Source organism: Oncorhynchus clarkii, chromosome 16, assembly GCF_045791955.1.
Source record: "Oncorhynchus clarkii lewisi isolate Uvic-CL-2024 chromosome 16, UVic_Ocla_1.0, whole genome shotgun sequence".
In the NCBI taxonomy this organism is placed as follows: domain Eukaryota; kingdom Metazoa; phylum Chordata; class Actinopteri; order Salmoniformes; family Salmonidae; genus Oncorhynchus; species Oncorhynchus clarkii.
This window is the reverse complement of record NC_092162.1, coordinates 152,591-178,593: the sequence shown is the minus strand read 5'-3', so window position 1 is coordinate 178,593 and position 26,003 is coordinate 152,591. Positions and strand designations below refer to the sequence as shown.

At 46.6% G+C, this 26,003-nt stretch overlaps 1 protein-coding gene across 2 annotated transcripts in view; it reads left to right on the top strand.

Annotated features, from left to right (window-relative positions):
* LOC139367397 (kelch domain-containing protein 3-like) overlaps positions 1-25,241 on the top strand; it is a 47,944-nt gene extending 22,703 nt beyond the window's left edge. Inside the window, exons 7-10 of one of the 2 annotated variants that reach the window (XM_071105592.1) lie at positions 2,477-2,690; positions 9,167-9,253; positions 15,903-16,011; positions 24,584-25,241. In XM_071105592.1, the coding sequence (XP_070961693.1) occupies positions 2,477-2,690; positions 9,167-9,253; positions 15,903-16,011; positions 24,584-24,626 (453 nt within the window). In that variant the 3' untranslated portion in view covers positions 24,627-25,241. Of the gene's footprint in view, positions 1-2,476; positions 2,691-9,166; positions 9,254-15,902; positions 16,012-24,218; positions 24,401-24,583 lie in introns of those variants that run through there. The other variant, XM_071105593.1, reaches the window with a different exon arrangement.
* Positions 25,242-26,003: the final 762 nt, after the last annotated feature.

Sequence of the window (26,003 nt, the reverse complement as noted above, 5' to 3'; positions counted from 1 at the left end):
GACTCGAGTCACATGTACTCACTCTGTATACAATAATAGTTTTTTATACGTGATTTTATGACTACCTCATCTCTGTTCCCCACACATACAATTAAATGTAACGTCCCTCAGTCGAGCAGTGAATTTCAAACACAGATTCAACCACAAAGACCTGGGAGGTTTTCTAATGTCTCGCAAAGAAGGGCACCTATTGGTAGATGGGTAAAAAAGCTGACATTGAATATCCCTTTGAGCATGGTGAAGTTATTAATTACACCTTTAGATGGTGTATCAATACACCCAGTCACTACAAAGATACAGGCGTCCTTCTTAATTCAGTTGCTGGAGAGAAAGGAAACCGCTCAGGGATTTTCACCATGAGGCCAATGGTGACTTTAAAACAGTTACATAGTTTAATAGCTGTGATAAGAGAGAACTGAGGATGGATCAACAACATTGTAGTTACTCCACAATACTAACCTAAATGACAGAGTGAAAAGAAGGAAGTCTGTACAGAATACATATATTCCCAAAACTTGCATCCTGTTTGCAACAAGGCACTAAACTAGTACTGTAAAAAATGTGGTAAAGAAATTCACTTTTTGTTCTTAATGCAAAGTGTTTGGGGCAAATCCAATACAACACATTACTGAGTACCACTCTCCATATTTTCAAGCATAGTGGTGGCTGCATCATGTTATGGGTATGCTTGTAATTGTTAAGGACGGGGGAGTTTGTCAGGATAGAAAAAAAACTGAATGGAGCTAAGCCCTGGCAAAATTCTAAAGGATATTCTGGTTGTCTGCTTTCCACCAGACACTGGGAGATGAATTCTCCTGTCAGCAGGACAATATCAAAAAACTAGGCCAAATCTACACAGGAGCTGCTTACCAAGAAGACAGTGAATGGCCGAGTTACTGTTTTGACTTAAATCTGCTTGAAAATCTATGGCAAGACTTGAAAATGGCCTTCTAGCAATGATCAACAACCAATTTCACAGAGCTTGAAGAATTTTGAAAGTAACAATATTGTGCAATCCAGGTGTTCAAAGCTCTTAGAGACTTACCCAGAAAGACTCAGCTGTAATCTCTCTTTTAAAAAACATGTGAAAAAGGTCATTCAAATAACCAAATTCAACCTAGCTAATTTCTGATTTATACGAAATTGTTTGACTACAGAGGTAGCAAAACTACTTCAAATCTATGATACTCCCCCACTTAACATACTGCTTGACTAGTTTGGGCCCAAGCCTGCTGTACAACATTAAGACCTATTCAGTCTGTCCACAAACAGGCTCTCAAAGTGCTTGATAGGAAGCCCAATAGCCATCATCACTTTTACATCCTCAGAAAGCATGAGCTCCTGAGTTGGGAAAATCTTGTGCAATACACTGACGCATGTCTTGTATTCAAGATCCTAAATGGCCTGGCTCCCCCTCCACTAAGTATGTTTGTTAAACAGAAAACCCAAACAGATCCACATGGTCTACCATGAGAGGTGACTGTATAGTTCCCTTAATTCTTGACGCACCCATCCTGTTAGCGGGATCATTTTCATCAACACCCGCTGAATTGCAGCGCGCCAAATTCAAATTAAATTACTAAAAATATTTATATTCATGAAATCACAAGTGCAATCTAGCAAAACACATCTTAGCTTGTTAATCCACCTGGTGTGTCAGATTTCAATACAGCTTTTCGGTGAAAGCATAACAAGCGTTTATGTAAGAACATCTCAGTAGACAAAATATTACAAACAGCTAGCAGCCAAGTAGATTGGTCACGAAAGTCAGAAAAGCAATAAATTAAATCGCTTACCTTTTGATCTTTGGATGTTTGCACTCACGAGCTCCCAGTTACACAATAAATGTTCCTTTTGTTCCATAAAGATTATTTTTACATCCAAAATACCTCCATTTGTTTGGCACGTAATGTTCAGAAATCCACAGGCATTAGATATGTTGAAGGAGATTCTGTCCTCTATTCTAGGATAATCCTGCTTGTTGGAGGGACTTCTTCTCTGTCACCATCACCACTAACTCTCCTCCCCTCTCCGCCCTTCTCCTCTCCCCTGTCCGCCCCTCTTCCCTCTCTCCTCCCCTCTCCGCCCTTCTCCTCTCCCCTGTCCGCACCTCTTCCCTCTCTCCTCCCCTCTCCGCCCTTCTCCTCTCCCCTGTCCGCACCTCTTCCCTTTTCCCGCTCTTCTCTCCTCCCCTCTCTGCCCTTCTCCTCGCCCCTCTCCACCCTTCTCTCTCCTCTCTGCCCCTCTCTCCTCTTCTCTCTATCCCTCCCCTCTCCCCTCTTCCCCCCTCTCCTCTTCTCTCTCTCCTCTCTTCTCCATTATCTCCCTTCTCTCTTCCCCCCTCTCCTCTTCTCTCTCTCCTCTCTTCTCCTCTATCCCCCCTCCCCTCTCTCTCTTCCCCCCTCTTCTCTCTCTCCTCTCTTCTCCTCTATCCCCCCTCCCCTCTATCTTTTCCCCCCTCCTCTCTCCTCTCCAGGGTACTCCAGCTCGTTGGAGGGACTTCCACTCTGCCACCATCATTGGCACTAAAATGTTTGTGTTTGGAGGCAGAGCAGATCGCTTCGGTCCGTTCCACTCTAGTAATGAGATCTACTGCAACAAGATAAAGGTGTTTGATACAGAGACCAACAGCTGGCTGAACACTGCTACTGCTCAGCTCCCACCAGAGGGACGACGTAGCCACTCAGCCTGTAAGAGACAGACAGACAGACACACAGACAGACGTTGCATTTTTCAACCTTTTAACTGTTATTATAGCATTTTGGCAGAGTTGATCTCTAAAGCACTTTCAGTTATGAACAGTGGCAATTAAAAGGCTCTAATGTCAATGCATTCATCATAAGATCAACAGAGAAGACTTTAATGTCAATGCATTCATTATAAGTTCAACAGAGAAGACTAATGTCAATGCATTCATTATTCAACAGAGAAGGGTAAAATTGTCCCGCTTTCTTACTTTTATGATGTCATTATGTTATATTGACTGCAGTTCTCTCCTCCATGACCTTTCAGACTTGCTGTCACATGGGGTGTGTTTATGTGTCTTTAGGGCCCCACTGTTCCTGTTGGGGTGTCTTTAGGGCCCCACTGTTCCTGTTGGTGTGTCTTTAGGGCCCCACTGTTCCTGTTGGGGTGTCTTTAGGGTCCCACGGCTCCTGTTGGGGTGTCTTTAGGGCCCCACTGCTCCTGTTGGTGTGTCTTTAGGGCCCCACTGTTCCTGTTGGGGTGTCTTTAGGGCCCCACTGTTCCTGTTGGGGTGTCTTTAGGGCCCCACTGTTCCTGTTGGGGTGTCTTGAGGGCCCCACTGTTCCTGTTGGGGTGTGTTTGTGTCTTTAGGGCCCCACTGTTCCTGTTGGGGTGTCTTTAGGAACTGTTCCTGTTGGGGTGTCTTTAGGGCCCCACTGTTCCTGTTGGGGTTTCATTAGGGCCCCACTGCTCTTGTTGGGGTGTGTTTAGGTCCCCACTTTTCCTGTTGGGTTGTCTTTAGGGCCCCACTACTCCTGTTGGTGTGTCTTTAGGGCCCCACTAGTCCTGTTGGGGTGTCTTTAGGGCCCCACTGTTCCTGTTGGGGTGTCTTTAGGGCCCCACTGTTCCAATTGTGGTGTGTGTTTGTGTCTTTAGGGCCCCACTGTTCCTGTTGAGGTGTCTTTAGGGCCCCACTGTTCCTGTTTCTGTGTCTTTAGGGTCCCACTGTTCCTGTTGGGGTGTGTTTGTGTCTTTAGGGCCCCACTGTTCCTGTTGGGGTGTGTTTAGGGCCCCATAGTTCCTGTTGGGGTGTCCCCACTGTTCCTGTTTCTGTGTCTTTAGGGCCCCACTGTTCCTGTTGGGGTGTGTTTGTGTCTTTAGGGCCACACTGTTCCTGTTGGGGTGTGTTTGTGTCTTTAGGGTTCCACTTTTCCTGTTGGTGTGATCTCTAAAGCACTTTCAGTTATGAACAGTGGCAATTAAAAGGCTCTAATGTCAATGCATTCATCATAAGATCAACAGAGAAGACTTTAATGTCAATGCATTCATTATAAGTTCAACAGAGAAGACTAATGTCAATGCATTCATTATTCAACAGAGAAGGGTAAAATTGTCCCGCTTTCTTACTTTTATGATGTCATTATGTTATATTGACTGCAGTTCTCTCCTCCATGACCTTTCAGACTTGCTGTCACATGGGGTGTGTTTATGTGTCTTTAGGGCCCCACTGTTCCTGTTGGGGTGTCTTTAGGGCCCCACTTTTCCTGTTGGGGTGTCTTTAGGGCCCCACTGTTCCTGTTGCAGTGTCTTTAGGGCCCCACTGTTCCTGTTGGGGTGTCTTTAGGGCCCAACGGCTCCTGTTCGGGTGTCTTTAGGGCCCCACTGTTCCTGTTGGGGTGTCTTTAGGGCCCCACTTTTCTTGTTGGGTTGTGTTTGTGTCTTTAGGGCTCCACTGTTCCTGTTTCTGTGTCTTTAGGGCCCCACTGTTCCTGTTTCATTGTCTTTAGGGCCCCACTGTTCCTGTTTCTGTGTCTTTAGGGCCCCACTGTTCCTGTTGGGGCGTGTTTGTGTCTTTAGGGCCCCACTGTTCCTGTTGGGGTGTGTTTGTGTCTTTAGGGCCCCACTGTTCCTGTTTCTGTGTCTTTAGGGCCCCACTGTTCCTGTTGGGGCGTGTTTGTGTCTTTAGGGCCCCACTGTTCCTGTTGGGTTGTGTTTGTGTCTTTAGGGCTCCACTGTTCCTTTTTCTGTGTCTTTAGGGCCCCACTGTTCCTGTTTCATTGTCTTTAGGGCCCCACTGTTCCTGTTTCTGTGTCTTTAGGGCCCCATTGTTCCTTTTGGGGTGTGTTTGTGTCTTTAGGGCCACACTGTTCCTGTTGGGGTGTGTTTGTGTCTTTAGGGTTCCACTTTTCCTGTTGGTGTGTGTGTTCCTGTTGCGGTGTCTTTAGGGTTCCACTTTTCCTGTTGGTGTGTCTTTAGGGCCCCACTGTTCCTGTTGCTGTGTCTTTAGGGCCCCACTGTTCCTGTTGGGGTGTGTTTTTGTCTTTAGGGCCCCACTGTTCCTGTTGGGGTGTCTTTAGGGCCCCACTGTTCTTGTTGGGGTGTCTTTAGGGCCCCACTGTTCCTGTTGGGTTGTGTTTGTGTCTTTAGGGCTCCACTGTTCCTGTTTCTGTGTCTTTAGGGCCCCACTGTTCCTGTTTCATTGTCTTTAGGGCCCCACTGTTCCTTTTTCTGTGTCTTTAGGGCCCCACTGTTCCTGTTGGGGTGTGTTTGTGTCTTTAGGGCCCCATTGTTCCTGTTGGGGTGTGTTTGTGTCTTTAGGGCCCCACTGTTCCTGTTGGCGTGTGTTTGTGTCTTTAGGGCTCCACTGTTCCTGTTTCTGTGTCTTTAGGGCCCCACTGTTCCTGTTTCTGTGTCTTTAGGGCCCCACTGTTCCTGTTTCATTGTCTTTAGGGCCCCACTGTTTCTGTGTCTTTAGGGCCCCACTGTTCCTGTTGGGGTGTGTTTGTGTCTTTAGGGCCCCACTGTTTCTGTTGGGGTGTGTTTGTGTCTTTAGGGTTCCACTTTTCCTGTTGGTGTGTCTTTAGGGCCCCACTGTTCCTGTTTCTGTGTCTTTAGGGCCCCACTGTTCCTGTTGGGGTGTCTTTAGGGCCCCACTGTTCCTGTGTAAGTGTGTTTGTGTCTTTAGGGCCCCACTGTTCCTGTTGGGGTGTGTTTGTGTCTTTAGGGCCCCATAGTTCCTGTTGGGGTGTCTTTAGGGCCCCACTGTTCTTGTTGGGGTGTGTTTGTGTCTTTAGGGCTCCACTGATCCTGTTGGGGTGTCTTTTGGGCCCCACTGTTCCTGTTGGGGTGTGTTTAGGGCCCCACTGTTCCTGTTTCTGTGTCTTTAGGGCCCCACTGTTCCTGTTGGGGTGTGTTTGTGTCTTTAGGGCCCCACTGTTCCTGTTGGGGTGTGTTTGTGTCTTTAGGGCCCCATAGTTCCTGTTGGGGTGTGTTTTACGTCTTTAGGGCCCCACTGTTCCTGTTGGGGTGTGTTTGTGTCTTTAGGGCCCCACTGTTCCTATTGGGGTGTGTTTGTGTCTTTAGGGCCCCACTATTCCTGTTGGGGTGTCTTTAGGGCCCCACTGTTCCTGTTGGGGTGTCTTTAGGGCCCCACTGTTCCTGTTGGGGTTTCTTTAGGGCCCCACTGTTCTTGTTGGGGTGTGTTTGTGTCTTTAGGGCTCCACTGATCCTGTTGGGGTGTCTTTTGGGCCCCACTGTTCCTGTTTGTGTCTTTAGGGCCCCACTACTCCTGTTGGGGTGTCTTTAGGGCCCCATTGTTCCTGTTGGGGTGTGTTTGTGTCTTTAGGGCCCCACTGTTCCTGTTGGGGTGTATTTAGGGCCCCTCTGTTCCTGTTGTGGTGTCTTTATGGCCCCACTGTTCCTGTTGGGGTGTCTTTAGGGCCCCACTGTTCCTGTTGGGGTGTCTTTAGGGCCCCACTTTTCTTGTTGGGGTGTGTTTGTGTCTTTAGAGCTCCACTGTTCCTGTTGGGGCGTCTTTAGGGCCCCACTGTTCCTGTTGGGGTGTCTTTAGGGCCCTACTATTCCTGTTGGGGTGTCTTTAGGGCCCCACTGTTCCTGTTGTGTTGTCTTTAGGGCCCCTCTGTTCCTTTTGGGGTGTCTTTAGGGCCCCACTACTCCTGTTGGGGTGTCTTGAGGGCCCCACTTTTCCTGTTGGGGTGTCTTGAGGGCCCCACTGTTCCTGTTTATGTGTCTTTAGGGCCCCACTACTCCTGTTGGGGTGTCTTTAGGGCCCCACTGTTCCTGTTGGGGTGTCTTTAGGGCCCCATTGTTCCTGTTGGGGTGTTTTTGTGTCTTTAGGGCCCCACTGTTCCTGTTGGGTTGTCTTTAGGGCCCTACTGCTCCTGTTGGGGTGTCTTTAGGGCCCCACTGTTCCTGTTGGGGTGTCTTTAGGGCTCCACTACTCCTGTTGGGGTGTCTTTAGGGCCCCACTACTCCTGTTGGGGTGTCTTTAGGGCCCCACTACTCCTGTTGGGGTGTCTTTTGTGCCCCACTACTCCTGTTGGGGTGTCTTTTGTGCCCCACTGTTCCTGTTTCTGTGTCTTTAGGGCCCCACTGTTCCTTTATCATTGTCTTTAGGGCCCCACTGTTCCTGTTTCTGTGTCTTTAGGGCCCCACTGCTCAGCTCCCACCAGAGGGACGACGTAGCCACTCAGCCTGTAAGAGACAGACAGACAGACACACAGACAGACGTTGCATTTTTCAACCTTTTAACTGTTATTATAGCATTTTGGCAGAGTTGATCTCTAAAGCACTTTCAGTTATGAACAGTGGCAATTAAAAGGCTCTAATGTCAATGCATTCAGCATAAGATTAACAGAGAAGACTTTAATGTCAATGCATTCATTATAAGTTCAACAGAGAAGACTAATGTCAATGCATTCATTATTCAACAGAGAAGGGTAAAATTGTCCCGCTTTCTTACTTTTATGATGTCATTATGTTATATTGACTGCAGTTCTCTCCTCCATGACCTGTTCTTTCTTTCTTTAGGGCCCCACTGTTCTTGTTGGGGTGTGTTTGTGTCTTTAGGGCTCCACTGATCCTGTTGGGGTGTCTTTTGGGCCCCACTGTTCCTGTTTGTGTGTCTTTAGGGCCCCACTACTCCTGTTGGGGTGTCTTTAGGGCCCCATTGTTCCTGTTGGGGTGTGTTTGTGTCTTTCGGGCTCCACTGATCCTGTTGGGGTGTCTTTTGGGCCCCACTGTTCCTGTTTGTGTGTCTTTAGGGCCCCACTGTTCCTGTTGGGGTGTCTTTAGGGCCCCACTATTCCTGTTGGGGTGTCTTTAGGGCCCCACTGTTCCTGTTGGGGTGTCTTTAGGGCCCCACTGTTCCTGTTGGGGTGTCTTTACGGCCCCAGTGTTCTTGTTGGGGTGTGTTTGTGTCTTTAGGGCTCCACTGATCCTGTTGGGGTGTCTTTTGGGCCCCACTGTTCCTGTTTGTGTGTCTTTAGGGCCCCACTACTCCTGTTGGGGTGTCTTTAGGGCCCCACTCTTCCTGTTGGGGTGTCTTTAGGGCCCCACTGTTCCTGTTGGGGTGTATTTAGGGCCCCACTGTTCCTGTTGGGGTGTCTTTAGGGCCCCACTCTTCCTGTTGGGGTGTCTTTAGGGCCCCACTGTTCCTGTTGGGGTGTCTTTAGGGCCCCACTGTTCCTGTTGGGGTGTCTTTAGGGCCCCACTATTCCTTTTGGGGTGTCTTTAGGGCCCCACTGTTCCTGTTGGTGTGTCTTTAGGGCCCCACTGTTCCTGTTGGGGTGTCTTTAGGGCCCCACTATTCCTGTTGGGGTGTCTTTAGGGCCCCACTGTTCCTGTTGGGGTGTCTTTAGGGCCCCACTGTTCCTGTTTCTGTGTCTTTAGGGCCCCTCTGTTCCTTTGGGGTGTGTTTGTGTCTTTAGGGCTCCACTGTTCCTGTTGGTCTGTCTTTAGGGCCCCACTGTTCCTGTTGGGGTGTGTTTGTGTCTTTAGGGCTCCACTGATCCTGTTGGGGTGTCTTTTGGGCCCCACTGTTCCTGTTGGGGTGTCTTTAGGGCCCCACTGTTTCTGTGTCTTTAGGGCCCCACTGTTCCTGTTGGGGTGTGTTTGTGTCTTTAGGGCCCCACTGTTCCTGTTTGTGTCTTTAGGGCCCCACTACTCCTGTTGGGGTGTCTTTAGGGCCCCACTGTTCCTGTTGGGGTGTCTTTAGGGCCCCACTGTTCCTGTTGGGGTTTCTTTAGGGCCCCACTGTTCCTGTTGGATTGTTTTTAGGGCCCCACTCCTCCTGTTGGGGTGTCTTTAGGGCCCCACTGTTCCTGTTGGGGTGTCTTTAGGGCCCCACTGTTCCTGTTTGGGTGTCTTTAGGGCCCCACTGCTCCTGTTGGGGTGTCTTTAGGGCCCCACTGCTCCTGTTTATGTGTCTTTAGGGCCCCACTGTTCCTGTTGGGGTGTCTTTAGGGCCCCACTGTTCCTGTTGGGGTGTCTTTAGGGCCCCACTGTTCCTGTTGGGGTGTCTTTAGGGCCCCACTGTACCTGTTGAGGTTTGTTTGTGTCTTTAGGGTGGGTGGCTGTTTGACCTTGATACTTGTCATATGAATGAATATGTTTTTTAAACAGAAATACATTTCCCCTATATGTTCATGTTATATTCATTTTCCTGTTTCCTTTCCTCCAGTTTCCTACAACGGGGAGCTGTATATATTTGGGGGCTATAACGCTCGTCTGGACCGACACTTCAATGACCTCTGGAAGTTCAACCCAGGTGATCAACCGTTCTAAGAACATTCTCCATCCATTCTACGCTCTGAGGTTTGATAGGATACGTGCGAGCTAGTGTTGTGTTGGTAGGATACGTACGAGCTTGTGTTGTGTTGGTAGGATACGTACGAGCTAGTGTTGTGTTGGTAGGATACGTACGAGCTAGTGTTGTGTTTGTAGGATACGTACGAGCTAGTGTTGTGTTGGTAGGATACGTACGAGCTAGTGTTGTATTGGTAGGATACGTACGAGCTAGTGTTGTGTTGGTAGGACAGGCAGGGAGCTAGTGTTGTGTTGGTAGGATACGTACGAGCTAGTGTTGTGTTGGTAGGATACGTACGAGCTAGTGTTGTGTTTGTAAGACCGGCAGGGAGCTAGTGTTGGGTTGGTAGGACAGGCAGGGAGCTAGTGTTGTTGGTAGGACAGGCAGGCAGGGAGCTAGTGTTGGGTTGGTAGGACAGGCAGGGAGCTAGTGTTGTGTTGGTAGGATACGTACGAGCTAGTGTTGTGTTGGTAGGACAGGCAGGGAGCTAGTGTTGTGTTGGTAGGATACGTACGAGCTAGTGTTGTGTTGGTAGGATACGTACGAGCTAGTGTTGTGTTTGTAGGACCGGCAGGGAGCTAGTGTTGGGTTGGTAGGACAGGCAGGGAGCTAGTGTTGTTGGTAGGACAGGCAGGCAGGGAGCTAGTGTTGGGTTGGTAGGACAGGCAGGGAGCTAGTGTTGTGTTGGTAGGACAGGCAGGGAGCTAGTGTTGTGTTGGTAGGATACGTACGAGCTAGTGTTGTGTTGGTAGGATACGTACGAGCTAGTGTTGTGTTTGTAGGATACGTACGAGCTAGTGTTGTGTTGGTAGGATACGTACGAGCTAGTGTTGTATTGGTAGGATACGTACGAGCTAGTGTTGTGTTGGTAGGACAGGCAGGGAGCTAGTGTTGTGTTGGTAGGATACGTACGAGCTAGTGTTGTGTTGGTAGGATACGTACGAGCTAGTGTTGTGTTTGTAAGACCGGCAGGGAGCTAGTGTTGGGTTGGTAGGACAGGCAGGGAGCTAGTGTTGTTGGTAGGACAGGCAGGCAGGGAGCTAGTGTTGGGTTGGTAGGACAGGCAGGGAGCTAGTGTTGTGTTGGTAGGATACGTACGAGCTAGTGTTGTGTTGGTAGGACAGGCAGGGAGCTAGTGTTGTGTTGGTAGGATACGTACGAGCTAGTGTTGTGTTGGTAGGATACGTACGAGCTAGTGTTGTGTTTGTAGGACCGGCAGGGAGCTAGTGTTGGGTTGGTAGGACAGGCAGGGAGCTAGTGTTGTTGGTAGGACAGGCAGGCAGGGAGCTAGTGTTGGGTTGGTAGGACAGGCAGGGAGCTAGTGTTGTGTTGGTAGGACAGGCAGGGAGCTAGTGTTGTGTTGGTAGGATACGTACGAGCTAGTGTTGTGTTGGTAGGACAGGCAGGGAGCTAGTGTTGGGTTGGTTGGACAGGCAGGGAGCTAGTGTTGTGTTGGTAGGATACGTACGAGCTAGTGTTGTGTTGGTAGGACAGGCAGGGAGCTAGTGTTGTGTTGGTAGGACAGGCAGGGAGCTAGTGTTGTGTTGGTAGGATACGTACGAGCTAGTGTTGTGTTGGTAGGATACGTACGAGCTAGTGTTGGGTTGGTAGGACAGGCAGGGAGGTAGTGTTGTGTTGGTAGGATACGTACGAGCTAGTGTTGGGTTGGTAGGACAGGCAGGGAGCTAGTGTTGTGTTGGTAGGACAGGCAGGGAGCTAGTGTTGTGTTGGTAGGATACGTACGAGCTAGTGTTGTGTTGGTAGGACAAGCAGGGAGCTAGTGTTGTGTTGGTAGGACAGGCAGGGAGCTAGTGTTGTGTTGGTAGGATACGTACGAGCTAGTGTTGTGTTGGTAGGACAGGCAGGGAGCTAGTGTTGTGTTGGTAGGACAGGCAGGGAGCTAGTGTTGAGTTGGTAGGACAGGCAGGGAGCTAGTGTTGGGTTGGTAGGATACGTACGAGCTAGTGTTGTGTTGTAGGATACGTACGAGCTAGTGTTGGGTTGGTAGGACAGGCAGGGAGCTAGTGTTGGGTTGGTAGGACAGGCAGGGAGCTAGTGTTGTGTTGGTAGGACAGGCAGGGAGCTAGTGTTGTGTTGGTAGGATACGTACGAGCTAGTGTTGTGTTGGTAGGATACGTACGAGCTAGTGTTGTGTTGGTAGGACAGGCGTACGAGCTAGTGTTGTGTTGGTAGGATACGTACGAGCTAGTGTTGTGTTGGTAGGACAGGCAGGGAGCTAGTTTTGTGTTGGTAGGATACGTACGAGCTAGTGTTGTGTTGGTAGGAAAGGAAGGGAGCTAGGGTTGTGTTGGTAGGATACGTACGAGCTAGTGTTGTGTTGGTAGGATACGTACGAGCTAGTGTTGTGTTGGTAGGACAGGCAGGGAGCTAGTGTTGGGTTGGTAGGACAGGCAGGGAGCTAGTGTTGTGTTGGTAGGATACGTACGAGCTAGTGTTGTGTTGGTAGGACAGGCAGGGAGCTAGTGTTGTGTTGGTAGGACAGGCAGGGAGCTAGTGTTGAGTTGGTAGGACAGGCAGGGAGCTAGTGTTGGGTTGGTAGGATACGTACGAGCTAGTGTTGTGTTGTAGGATACGTACAAGCTAGTGTTGGGTTGGTAGGACAGGCAGGGAGCTAGTGTTGAGTTGGTAGGACAGGCAGGGAGCTAGTGTTGGGTTGGTAGGATACGTACGAGCTAGTGTTGTGTTGGTAGGATACGTACGAGCTAGTGTTGTGTTGGTAGGATACGTACGAGCTAGTGTTGTGTTGGTAGGATACGTACGAGCTAGTGTTGTGTTGGTAGGACAGGCAGGGAGCTAGTGTTGTTGGTAGGATACGTACGGGCTAGTGTTGTGTTGGTAGGACAAGCAGGGAGCTAGTGTTGTGTTGGTAGGACAGGCAGGGAGCTAGTGTTGTGTTGGTAGGACAGGCGAGCTAGTGTTGTGTTGGTAGGACAGGCAGGGAGCTAGTGTTGGTTGGTAGGACAGGCAGGGAGCTAGTGTTGAGTTGGTAGGACAGGCAGGGAGCTAGTGTTGGGTTGGTAGGATACGTACGAGCTAGTGTTGTGTTGTAGGATACGTACGAGCTAGTGTTGGGTTGGTAGGACAGGCAGGGAGCTAGTGTTGGGTTGGTAGGACAGGCAGGGAGCTAGTGTTGTGTTGGTAGGACAGGCAGGGAGCTAGTGTTGTGTTGGTAGGATACGTACGAGCTAGTGTTGTGTTGGTAGGATACGTACGAGCTAGTGTTGTGTTGGTAGGACAGGCAGGGAGCTAGTTTTGTGTTGGTAGGATACGTACGCGCTAGTGTTGTGTTGGTAGGACAGGCAGGGAGCTAGTGTTGTGTTGGTAGGATACGTACGAGCTAGTGTTGTGTTGGTAGGATACGTACGAGCTAGTGTTGTGTTGGTAGGATACGTACGAGCTAGTGTTGTGTTGGTAGGACAGGCAGGGAGCTAGTTTTGTGTTGGTAGGATACGTACGAGCTAGTGTTGTGTTGGTAGGACAGGCAGGGAGCTAGTGTTGTGTTGGTAGGATACGTACGAGCTAGTGTTGTGTTGGTAGGATACGTACGAGCTAGTGTTGTGTTGGTAGGACAGGCAGGGAGCTAGTGTTGTGTTGGTAGGATACGTACGAGCTAGTGTTGTGTTGGTAGGACAGGCAGGGAGCTAGTGTTGGGTTGGTAGGACAGGCAGGGAGCTAGTGTTGTGTTGGTAGGACAGGCAGGGAGCTAGTGTTGTGTTGGTAGGACAGGCAGGGAGCTAGTGTTGTGTTGGTAGGATACGTACGAGCTAGTGTTGTGTTGGTAGGACAGGCAGGGAGCTAGTGTTGTGTTGGTAGGACAGGCAGGGAGCTAGTTTTGTGTTGGTAGGACAGGCAGGGAGCTAGTGTTGTGTTGGTAGGACAGGCAGGGAGCTAGTGTTGGGTTGATAGGACAGGCAGGGAGCTAGTGTTGGGTTGGTAGGACAGGCAGGGAGCTAGTGTTGGGTTGGTAGGACAGGCAGGGAGCTAGTGTTGGGTTGGTAGAACAGGCAGGGAGCTAGTGCTGGATTGGTAAGACAGTCATATGGGTTGGTAGGACAGGCAGGGAGCTAGTGTTGGGTTGGTAGGACAGGCAGGGAGCTAGTGTTGGGTTGGTAGGACAGGCAGGGAGCTAGCATTGGGTTGGTAGGACAGTCATGTGAGTTGGGAGGACAGGCAGGGAGCTAGTGTTGGGTTGGTAGGATAGTCATGTGGGCTGGGAGGACAGTCATGTGGGTTGGGAGAGCAGGCAGGGAGCTAGTGTTGGGTTGGTAGGACAGTCATGTGGGTTGCTAGGACAGGCAGGGAGCTATTGTTGGGTTGGTTGGACAGGCAGGGACTGAACATCGCGGGCCTGGGTAGGGTAGGGACTGACCGTTTCGGGTCTGTGCACTGCTTTTGATCAGGGCCTGTAGTGATCTATAGGGGATATGGTGCCATTTGGGGCACTGTGTCACTGAGCCACCTATTCCCGCTGTTCTAAATCTGTCCACTAGATGGCAGCACAACCTCTCTGTTCAGGCCTTGATCTATGGCGCTGAAAGACCTGAACAGCTTGTTGCCATGGTGATGCCTTATAAGGGATGATTGAATACTGAGCAGCCACACAGTCACTGATCTATCTGCCACACAGAGTGGAGAGAGATAGAAAAAGAGGTTATGCTGTTTCTGATGTACAAAGTTCTATATTAATAAACTAATGTTGTCCTCCTGGCTGTAACCTCTCTCTCCGTCCTATCGTCCTCTTTGTCTGTTCTAAATAAAGGGACCAGATGAATATATTGAAGAGTTCAATAGAGACTAGATCAGGTTTATGTAACATTAACTACCTGAGGTTGTCTACTTCTAAATAGAGATACAACACAGCCACCTACCTACCTATTACCCATTACCTATTACCACCTACCTATTACCCATTACCTATTACCACCTACCCATGACCTATTACCACCTACCTATTACCCCATACCCATTACCTATTACCACCTACCTATTACCTATTGCCACCTACCTATTACCCCATCCCCGTTACCTATTACCACCTACCTATTACCCCATACCCATTACCTATTACCACCTACCTATTACCCCATTACCTATTACCACCTACCTATTACCCATTACCTATTACCCCATACCCATTACCTATTACCACCTACCTATTACCCATTACCTATTACCACCTACCCATTACCTATTGCCACCTACCTATTACCTATTACCCCATACCCGTTACCTATTACCACCTACATATTACCCATTACCTATTACCCCATACCCAAAATGTCAGTCTCTCGATGTGCAAAACTGATAGAGACATACCCCAAGCGACTTACAGCTGTAATCGCAGTAAAAGGTGGCGCTACAAAGTATTAACTTAAGGGGGCTGAATAATTTTGCACTCCCAATTTTTCAGTTTTTGATTTGTTAAAAAAGTTTGAAATATCCAATAAATGTCGTTCCACTTCATGATTGTGTCCCACTTGTTGTTGATTCTTCACAAAAAAATAAAGTTTTATATCTTTATGTTTGAAGCCTGAAATGTGGCAAAAGGTCGCAAAGTTCAAGGGGGCCGAATACTTTCGCAAGGCACTGTACATATGAGATGAGTAATGTACGGTTTGTAAACATTATATAAAATGGCATTGTTTAAAGTGACTAGTGATACATTTATTACATCCAATTTTTTATTATTAAAGTGGCTGGAGTTGAGTCAGTATGTTGGCAGCAGCCACTCAATGTTAGTGATGGCTGTTTAACAGTCTGATGGCCTTGAGATAGAAGCTGTTTTTAAGACTCTCGGTCCCAGCTTTGATGCACCTGTACTGACCTCGCCTTCTGGATGATAATAGGGTGAACAGGCAGTGGCTCGGGTGGTTGTTGTCCTTGATGATCTTTTTGGCCTTCCTGTGACATCGGGTGGTGTAGGTGTCCTGGAGGGCAGGTAGTTTGCCCCCGGTGATGCGTTGTGCAGACCTCACTTCCCTCTGGAGAGCCTTACGGTTGTGGGCGGAGCAGTTGCCGTACCAGGCGGTGATACAGCCCGACAGGATGCTCTCGATTGTGCATCTGTAAAAGTTTGAGAGGGTTTTAGATGACAAGACAAATTTATTCTGCCTACTTGTGCCTTCTTCACCACACTGTCTGTGTGGGTGGACCATTTCAGTTTGTCCGTGATGTGTACGCAGAGGAACTTAAAACTTACTACCCTCTCCACTGCTGTCCCATCGATGTGGATGGGGGCTGCTCCCTCTGCTGTTTCCTGAAGTCCACGCTCATCTCCTTTGTTTTGTTGGCGTTGAGAGTGAGGTTATTTTCCTGACAACACACTCCAAGGGCCTTCACCTCCTTCCTGTAGGTCGCCTCGTCGTTGTTGCTAATCAGGCCTAACACTGTTGTGTCGTCTGCAAACTTGATGATCGAGTTGGAGGCGTGCTTGTCCATGCAGTCATGGGTGAACAGGGAGTACAGGAGGGGGCTGAGAACGCACCCTTGTGAGGCCCCAGTGTTGAGGATCAGCGAAGATGAAATGCCATGGTGTGGTGGATAAACATTATTTTTCTAACATGATTGTGTGTGTGTGTGTGTCCTCCAGAGGCGTTCTCATGGAAGAAGGTGGAGCCTCAGGGTAAAGGTCCGTGCCCCAGGAGGAGACAGTGCTGCTGCTTGGTGGGAGATCGTATCATCCTGTTTGGAGGAACCAGGTAAGATTCAGTAGTTTTTAGTACACATCATAGTAGTCTTTGGCGGTTTGTCATACAGACCTTGTGCCTTACTGGGATATTCAGTAATACTGGCACTGAACAGAAGGGGCGTTGTTTTCAAACCCCACTCATACTCTGTAATCTGAAGATTTAGTAATGCTAACAAGTACATGTAAATCCCCATAGAGAATGCTACCTAAATGCTAACGAGAGCATTGCAAACTTTTTCTACAGTCTCTGACCTAAAGTATTTGCAGGACAGACATCCCAGCTCATAAAGTTATACAAGTAACTAAAATATGCTACTCACTGTTTGCTCCATGCCCAAAACAAATAGTAGACAACATGGCTCTTTATCCAGGAGGGAATTTTCTGCTGTTACCAAGCAAATTATTTTGGGAAGAAGTGAACTAGTTACTAAATTAACAAACCAAATGCACAACGGCAGAGCATTTAGCACATTTTAGACAGTTAACTTAATAGTTATCAGATATCTAGCTGGCAAACATCTAGTTGTGCATTCCCTCCTGTAACTAGATCAGCTGGCACATGCTGCACAACTTTATTTTTTAGGTTTAAAAATAAAATGGAACCTTTTTATTTGACTCCCAAGGCTCTGGTCTCTCGTCGTTGTGCTTGTTAACAAACACCACATGTATGGGAACTACCAGTAAGATTCAAAATCAAACAGTATATGACAGGTGAAATGAAGAACACAACCCTTTTTCACTTAAAAAGTAGCTACAAATATTCACATTTATAAAAAATCTTTAAATAAATATTTTTAACAGCTCAGAGTCCCAGCCCCCATGTCTTCCAGCCCTGCTCAGCCCACCTCTGAACCCCACTGAGACCGCCTGATACTGGGGATAACAGCTCAGTCCCAGCCCCCATGTCTTCCAGCCCTGCTCAGCCCACCTCTGAACCCCACTGAGACCGCCTGATACTGGGGATAACAGCTCAGTCCCAGCCCCCATGTCTTCCAGCCCTGCTCAGCCCACCTCTGAACCCCACTGAGACAGCCTGATACTGGGGATAACAGCTCAGAGCCTTACCCTGCTGGAAAGGCCCGGCTACACTGACATCATTAGCTTTCACCTGCAGGAGAAAGTGTTTGATAAAATATTTTTATTAGAATGACTGGTGTTATTAGTCATGTAATGACTGTGGTGTTAGTAGTCATGTAATGACTGTGGTGTTATTAGTCATGTAATGACTGTGGTGTTAGTAGTCATGTAATGACTGTGGTGTTAGTAGTCATGTAATGACTGTGGTGTTAGTAGTCATGTAATGACTGTGGCGTTAGTAGTCATGTAATGACTGTGGTGTTAGTAGTCATGTAATGACTGTGGTGTTAGTAGTCATGTAATGACTGTGGTGTTAGTAGTCATGTAATGACTGTGGTGTTAGTAGTCATGTAATGACTGGTGATATTAGTCATGTAATGACTGTGGTGATATTAGTCATGTAATGACTGTGGTGTTATTAGTCATGTAATGACTGTGGTGTTAGTAGTCATGTAATGACTGTGGTGTTAGTAGTCATGTAATGACTGTGGTGTTAGTAGTCATGTAATGACTGTGGTGTTATTAGTCATGTAATGACTGTGGTGTTAGTAGTCATGTAATGACTGTGGTGTTAGTAGTCATGTAATGACTGTGGTGTTAGTAGTCATGTAATGACTGTGGTGTTAGTAGTCATGTAATGACTGTGGTGTTAGTAGTCATGTAATGACTGTGGTGTTAGTAGTCACGTAATGACTGTGGTGTTATTAGTCACGTAATGACTGTGGTGTTATTAGTCACGTAATGACTGTGGTGTTATTAGTCACGTAATGACTGTGGTGTTATTAGTCACGTAATGACTGTGGTGTTATTAGTCATGTAATGACTGTGGTGTTATTAGTCATGTAATGACTGTGGTGTTATTAGTCATGTAATGACTGGTGTTATTAGTCATGTAATGACTGGTGTTATTATATTGGCTGTGGTGTTATTAGTCATGTATTGACTGTGGTGTTATTAGTCATGTAATGACTGTGGTGTTATTAGTCATGTAATGTCTGGTGTTATTAGTCATGTAATGACTGTGGTGATATTAGTCATGTAATGACTGTGGTGTTATTAGTCATGTAATGACTGTGGTGTTATTAGTCATGTAATGACTGTGGTGTTATTAGTCATGTAATGACTGTGGTGTTATTAGTCATGTAATGACTGTGGTGTTATTAGTCATGTAATGACTGGTGTTATTAGTCATGTAATGACTGTGGTGATATTAGTCATGTATTGACTGTGGTGTTATTATATTGGCTGTGGTGTTATTAGTCATGTAATGACTGTGGTGATATTAGTCATGTATTGACTGTGGTGTTATTAGTCATGTAATGACTGTGGTGATATTAGTCATGTAATGACTGGTGTTATTATATTGGCTGTGGTGTTATTAGTCATGTAATGACTGTGTTATTAGTCATGTAATGACTGTGGTGATATTAGTCATGTATTGACTGTGGTGATATTAGTCATGTAATGACTGTGGTGTTATTAGTCATGTAATGACTGTGGTGATATTAGTCATGTAATGACTGGTGTTATTATATTGGCTGTGGTGTTATTAGTCATGTAATGACTGTGGTGATATTAGTCATGTATTGACTGTGGTGTTATTAGTCATGTAATGACTGGTGTTATTAGTCATGTGATGATTGCGTTCTGTGGGACTTCCCCTGGGATTTAGTTTGAAGGATAGTCTTACAGGAGTCATGATTTCCTGTCGTCAGGCAGCAGATAGGGAGGGGTCATGGTGTGGGTAAGATAGGGAAAACAAGCGTCTTTGTGATAGTCTGTTGTCTGACCAGGGGAGGAAATACAACACCTCTCGTCTCAGACAGACAGGCAGATGGGCTGATGTCCTGTGGTAGGATCCCTTTATCTATATATATCTACAGCCTACCGTTGTATCCACACACACCTACACATGTCCACACACACCTACACATGTCCACACACACCTACCCATATCCACACACACCTACACATGTCCACACACACCTACACATGTCCACACACACCTACACATGTCCACACACACCTACACATGTCCACACACACCTACACATGTCCACACACACCTGTCCACACACACCTACACATACACATTTCCACACATATCCACACACACCTACACACATCCACACACACCTACACATATCCACACACACCTACACACATCCACACACACCTACACATATCCACACACACCTACACATATCCACACACACCTACACATATACACACAGACCTACACATATCCACACACACCTACACATTTCCACACATATCCACACACACCTACACATTTCCACACGTATCCACACACACCTACACATATACACTCACACCTACACATTTCCACGCATATCCACACACACCTACACATATCCACACACACCTACACTAGAGGTCGACCGAATATGATTTTTCAACGCCGATACCTATACCGATTAGTCGGCTGATTTTTAAAAAAAAATTATGTTATTTATTTATTTGTAATAATGACAATTTCAACAATACTGAATGAACACTTATTTTAACTTAATATATTACATCAATAAAATCAATTTAGCCTCAAATAAATAATGAAACATGTTCAATTTGGTTTAAATAATGCAAAAACAAAGTGTTGGAGAAGAAAGTAAAAGTGCAATATGTGCCATGTAAGAAAGCTAACGTTTAAGTTCCTTGCTCAGAACATGAGAACATATGAAAGCTGGTGGTTCCTTTTAACATGAGTCTTCAATTTTCCCAGTGACGTTTGAAACGATATTAGTGCATACCCCGCTAACTAGCTAGCCATTTCACATCGGTTACACCAGCCTCATCTCGGGAGTTGATAGGCTTGAAGTCATAAACAGCTCAATGCTTGAAGCACAACGAAGAGCTGCAGTCATACGCACGAAAGTGCAGTTTGAGTGAATGCTTACGAGCCTGCTGCTGCCTACCGCCGCTCAGTCAGACTGCTCTATCAAATCATAGACTTAGTTATAACATAATAACACGCAGAAATACGAGCCTTAGGTCATTAATATGGTCGAATACGGAAACTATCATCTCAAAAACAAGACGTTTATTCTTTCAGTGAAATACGGAACCGTTCCGTATTTTATCTAACGGGTGGCATTCATAAGTCTAAATATTCCTGTTACATTGCACAACCTTCAATGTTATGTCATAATTACGTAAAATTCTGGCAAATTAGGCAGCCCAAACTGTTGCATATACACTGACTCTGCGTGCAATGAATGCAAGAGAAGTGACACAATTTCACCTGGTTAATATTGCCTGCTAACCTGGATTTAAATATGCAGATTTAAAAATATATTCTTCTGTGTATTGATTTTAAGAAAGGCATTGATGTTTATGGTTAGGCACACATTGTTTTTTATAAGATAAGATTAATGGTAGCTAGCAACTTACCTTGGCTTACTGCATTTGTGTAACAGGCAGAGGCTCCTTGTGTAGTGCAATGAGAGGCAGGTGGTAAGAGCTTTGGACTAGTTAACTGTAAGGTTGCAAGATTGAATCCCCCGAGCTGACAAGGTGAAAATCTGTCGTTCTGCCCCTGAGCAAGGCAGTTAACCCACTGTTTCTAGGCCGTCATTGAAAATAAGAATGTGTTCTTAACTGATTTGTCTAGTTAAATAAAGATTAAATGAAGTAGTTAAAAAATACCGATTTCCGATTGTTATGAAAACTTGAAATCGGTCCTAATTAACACACACCTACACATATCCACACACACCTACACATATACACACAGCTGGGTGTCTGTTTGCCTCCCTGGCTGGCTGTCTGTCTGTCTGACTTCCAGGCTTTGTTTCTGTCCGTCTGTCTGTCTATTTGGGTGTTGTTTCCTGATACTGTAAAAATGAGTCTGATCCCTACAATACAACGTGGTCACCCACAGCTGATCCCTGATGAACTCTGAGCAAGGTGGTCACCCACAGATGATCCCTGATGAACTCTGAGCAAGGTGGTCACCCACAGCTGATCCCTGATGAACTCTGAGCAAGGTCCACAGATTGTCTGTTTAGTTACACTAAGACACTAGACCCACACACAGGTTCATATTAGGCTGGGCTGTTGTTGTTTACAATAAGACAATGGTTCCCAAACTGTTTCAATCAGGCCCCCATTCCATCATTGGGGAACATTTACAAGTTTCAGAGCTAAGTTGAAAGCCGGACCCTAAAAAACTCCCCGCCGACCACTCGCGCGCCCCCTAACCACTCGCGAGCCCCCGACCCCCCCCCGCGCGCCCCCTGACCACTCGCCTGCCCCCCTCCCCCCCTGACCACTCGCGCGCCCCCCGACCACTCGCGCGCCCCCCGACCACTCGCGCGCCCCCCGACCACTCGCGCGCCCCCCGACCACTCGCGCGCCCCCCGACCACTCGCGCGCCCCCCGACCACTCGCGCGCCCCCCGACCACTCGCGCGCCCCCCGACCACTCGCCCGCCCCCCGACCACTCGCCCGCCCCCCGACCACTCGCGCGCCCCCCGACCACTCGCGCGCCTCTGATCACTCGCCCGCCCCCTCCCCCCCGACCACTCGCGCGCTCCCTGACCACTCGCCCGCCCCCTCAGTTTGGGAACCACTGCACTAAGACACTTAAGACCCACACTCAGGCTGAGGACCAAGTCATAACAGCAGCTGATTTACTTTCCCTCCTATTTAAACAGTGGAGAGGAGAAGTGTGCCCTGAGTCGGAGGTGTCCTCCCTGTGTCCATCTTTATTGTGACACCTTACCTGCTTAGATTTCACACAGGACATTGTGTGTTTATTGAAATACATGTGGGTATCTTATTATTTGAGATGTATTACATGTTGATCATTTAGCCGTTATCTGTTATCCAGAGTGACATACAGTCAGTTCTGTTAACCAAGCTAGGATAGACAACCACATATCAGTCATTACCAGGAAATCAGAGCTAGTTACAAAAGAATCAAAATCAAATCAAATTTATTTATATAGCCCTTCGTACATCAGCTGATATCTCAAAGTGCTGTACAGAAACCCAGCCTAAAACCCCAAACAGCAAGCAATGCAGGTGTAGAAGCACGGTGGCTAGGAAAAACTCCCTAGAAAGACAAGACAAGTGTTAGTGCCAGAAAGGGGATCAGTTGAACAACTGAATGCATTCAACCCAAATGTGTCTTCTGCATTTTCTGCAGAATGGCAGATTTTTCCACCTTGCCGGCTCTGGGATTTGAACCAGCGACCTTTGGGTTACTGGCCCAACACTCTTAACCACTAGGCTACCTACCTGTATGTCTGTGGAACGTCTATAAGCCAATGTGCTCTGTGTTTTGTGTTTATTTTCCTGGGGCTTAACTACTTTCAGAGTCATTAGGCAGCTATTAACCCCAGCTTTAACCCTAGCTTTAACCAGCTAAAGACTTATTTGTTTCTGTCTAAATTAAATAGACAAACGCCTGCTCGGCCCATCATGAATTACCCAGCAGACACCTTGCTTGTGTTCTTTATAACACTTCCGGATCCTAGGAAGCGTGGCAAGGAAACACTGTCAGATTTATGTGTGAGTGTGTTTGTGCGTAGGAGCGTGGCTAAGAAACACTGTGTAAATTTATGAGGACTCTTCTATACCACTATTGTTTATCTTTCAGTCTGAGCCAGACCAGAACACTGAATGATATTTATTTAAAACATTCTGTTGTATTTATTCACTCTTTATGATATTTACTTTACCTGCAGGAATTTGTTGGCCATTAATTTATTGTTTTAGTGAAGCACAATAAAAGGATTTAAGTCGTGGGCCCGCTGTGTTCTCACTGTGTTCAAAGGGTCAGCTATAGGACTGGACTAGAGGTGTTTGTCTGGGAAACTCTCACCTTAACTAACCCTATTAGAACCCTGTGTGGGAATTATTACAGCAATATAGACTGGGGGAAACTGGGTACACAACAGAGCAAAATGGATGTTCATTAGGTTGAAGCCCATTAGGGGCTGTATTTTTATTCACTATTGACTGTTGTTTTAACGTGTGCTTTAGGACAGCAACTTGGAATTAGTTCCCATTTATAAAGTGATTTAGTGCAGCAGTTTAACCTGGGTGTGTATGAGAAAGAGATCTGCCAGCAACACACAGTCTCTCTCTCTCACACACACACACTCCTCACCTCCACTTACTCCAGAGTAAACAGCCTGCTGAGCTGTAGAGAGGCAAGACATTCTGTCCTGATTTATGAGCTCAGGGAGCCTCCTCTCTGTGTCACACAGCGACACCCGAACCCTAACCCTCTGTTACCCCTCACTGGTCCTCTGGGGCTCTGGTTAACTCATCTACTCAAACAGGCAGCATGCATGAGTGACTCCACCTGCACAGACCTTAGCCTAGCAACACTAGCTCTATAGTCACTCTCTATGTCTAATATTACACTGTCTGATACTAGCTCCATAGTCACACTGTCTAATAATACACTTTCTGATACTAGCTCTATAGTCACTCTGTCTAATAATACACTTTCTGATACTAGCTCTATAGTCACTCTGTTGTACTTTCTGATTTTTTATTTTTTATTTTACCTTTATTTAACTAGGCAAGTCAGTTAAAAACACATTCTTATTTTCAATGACAGCCTTTTCAATCACTAGTGGGTTAACTGCCTGTTCAGGGGCAGAACGACAGATTTGTACCTTGTCAGCTCAGGGATTTGAACTTGCAACCTTCCGGTCACTAGTCCAACGCTCTAACCACTAGGCTACCCTGCCGCCCCATATGATACTAGCTCTATAGTCACTCTCTATGTCTGTTATACTAGCTCTATAGTCACTCTCTATGTCTGTTATACTAGCTCTATAGTCACTCTCTATCTATTGTTACATGTTCTAATACTAGCTCTATAGTCACTCTCTATGTCTGTTATACTAGCTCTATAGTCACTCTATCTATTGTTACATGTCCTAATACTAGCTCTATAGTCACTCTCTGTGTCTGTTATACTAGCTCTATAGTCACTCTCTATGTCTGTTATACTAGCTCTATAGTCACTCTCTATGTCTGTTATACTAGCTCTATAGTCACTCTCTATCTATTGTTACATGTTCTAATACTAGCTCTATAGTCACTCTCTATGTCTGTTATACTAGCTCTATAGTCACTCTCTCTGTCTTTTACATCCAGTCTGGTGAATGTCCAGCTATCTCCAGTCTGGTGAATGTCTAGCTACCTCCAGTCTGGTGAATGTCCAGCTACCTCCAGTCTGGTGAATGTCCAGCTACCTCCAGTCTGGTGTGGGTCTAGCTACCTCCTGTCTGGTGAATGTCCAGCTACCTCCAGTCTGGCAAAATGTCTTGCTACCTCCAGTCTGGTGTGGGTCCAGCTACCTCCAGTCTGGTGAATGTCCAGCTACCTCCAGTCTGGTGTGGGTCTAGCTACCTCCAGTCTGGTGAATGTCCAGCTACCTCCAGTCTGGTGAATGTCCAGCTACCTCCAGTCTGGTGAATGTCCAGCTACCTCCAGTCTGGTGTGGGTCTAGCTACCTCCAGTCTGGTGAATGTCCAGCTACCTCCAGTCTGGTGTGGGTCTTGAAGCCAGTTAATGATTCACTGGTACAGGCAGCACCTGCTGGACCCATGTAGTGTCAGTACACTGTGGCTCTCACTTTTGTCTGTGTGTCTGTCTGAAGTTGGGGACCGGACATCTTCAGATGGACAAGGTGTAAACCGGAACGTGACAGCTTGGCATGCTGCGAGCTGAGCCTGGCCCAATCAGACGCCTTGACTTGTTTTGTGTGTATATATTAGGGATGTTGCTGCTGGCTAACAGGCCTTCATTAACCAGTGAACAAACAGTAAAATGACGTGTCCAACAGAATATACTCTGCATGCATACAAGGAACATATTCAAATATACACTATCGTCATACAAGGAACAGATTCATATATACACTATCGTCATACAAGGAACAGATTCATATATACACTATCGTCATACAAGGAACATATTCAAATATACACTATCGTCATACAAGGAACAGATTCATATATACACTATCGTCATACAAGGAACATATTCATATATATACATATAAGGAACAGACATTTTTCATAAAGAGCTTAATGGAAACGGGCTGGGTATTGTTGCATATCGTCTTACAGTCAAGCAGTTGTCGCCTATTATTAGACATGCAGCTCCTGTAATGAAGCAGCTAATTAAACGTCATTTAAACATGTCAAATTGTCTGTAAAAGTCTGTTGGAAACAGTTCACCTGAGTGTTTCTGTAAAAGTCTGTTGGAAACAGTTCACCTGAGTGTTTCTGTAAAAGTCTGTTGGAAACAGTTCACCTGAGTGTTTCTGTAAAAGTCTGTTGGAAACAGTTCACCTGAGTGTTTCTGGAAAAGTCTGTTGGAAACAGTTCACCTGAGTGTTTCTGGAAAAGTCTGTTGGAAACAGTTCACCTGAGTGTTTCTGTAAAAGTCTGTTGGAAACAGTTCACCTGAGTGTTTCTGGAAAAGCCAGTTGGAAACAGTTCACCTGAGTGTTTCTGTAAAAGTCTGTTGGAAACAGTTCACCTGAGTGTTTCTGGAAAAGCCAGTTGGAAACAGTTCACCTGAGTGTTTCTGGAAAAGTCTGTTGGAAACAGTTCACCTGAGTGTTTCTGGAAAAGCCAGTTGGAAACAGTGTGTCTGTAAAAGCCAGTTGTAGACAGTTCACCTGAGTGTGTCTGTAAAAGCCAGTTGGAAACAGTTCACCTGAGTGTTTCATATGTGCCAGAGCTGAAAACCTCAAACGTAGAAAGACTGGGAACCTAATAGCAACAACTAGGATGGGTTGCCAATATGACTAGGATTGTACCTTTGGGCTTCTGGACAACGAAATAAAGTTGATATGAAAATCAATAGAACAGGAGAGAAATGCTGGTTAATGACATGAGGAAGTCTTTTATAAAATAATTACCCCCACAT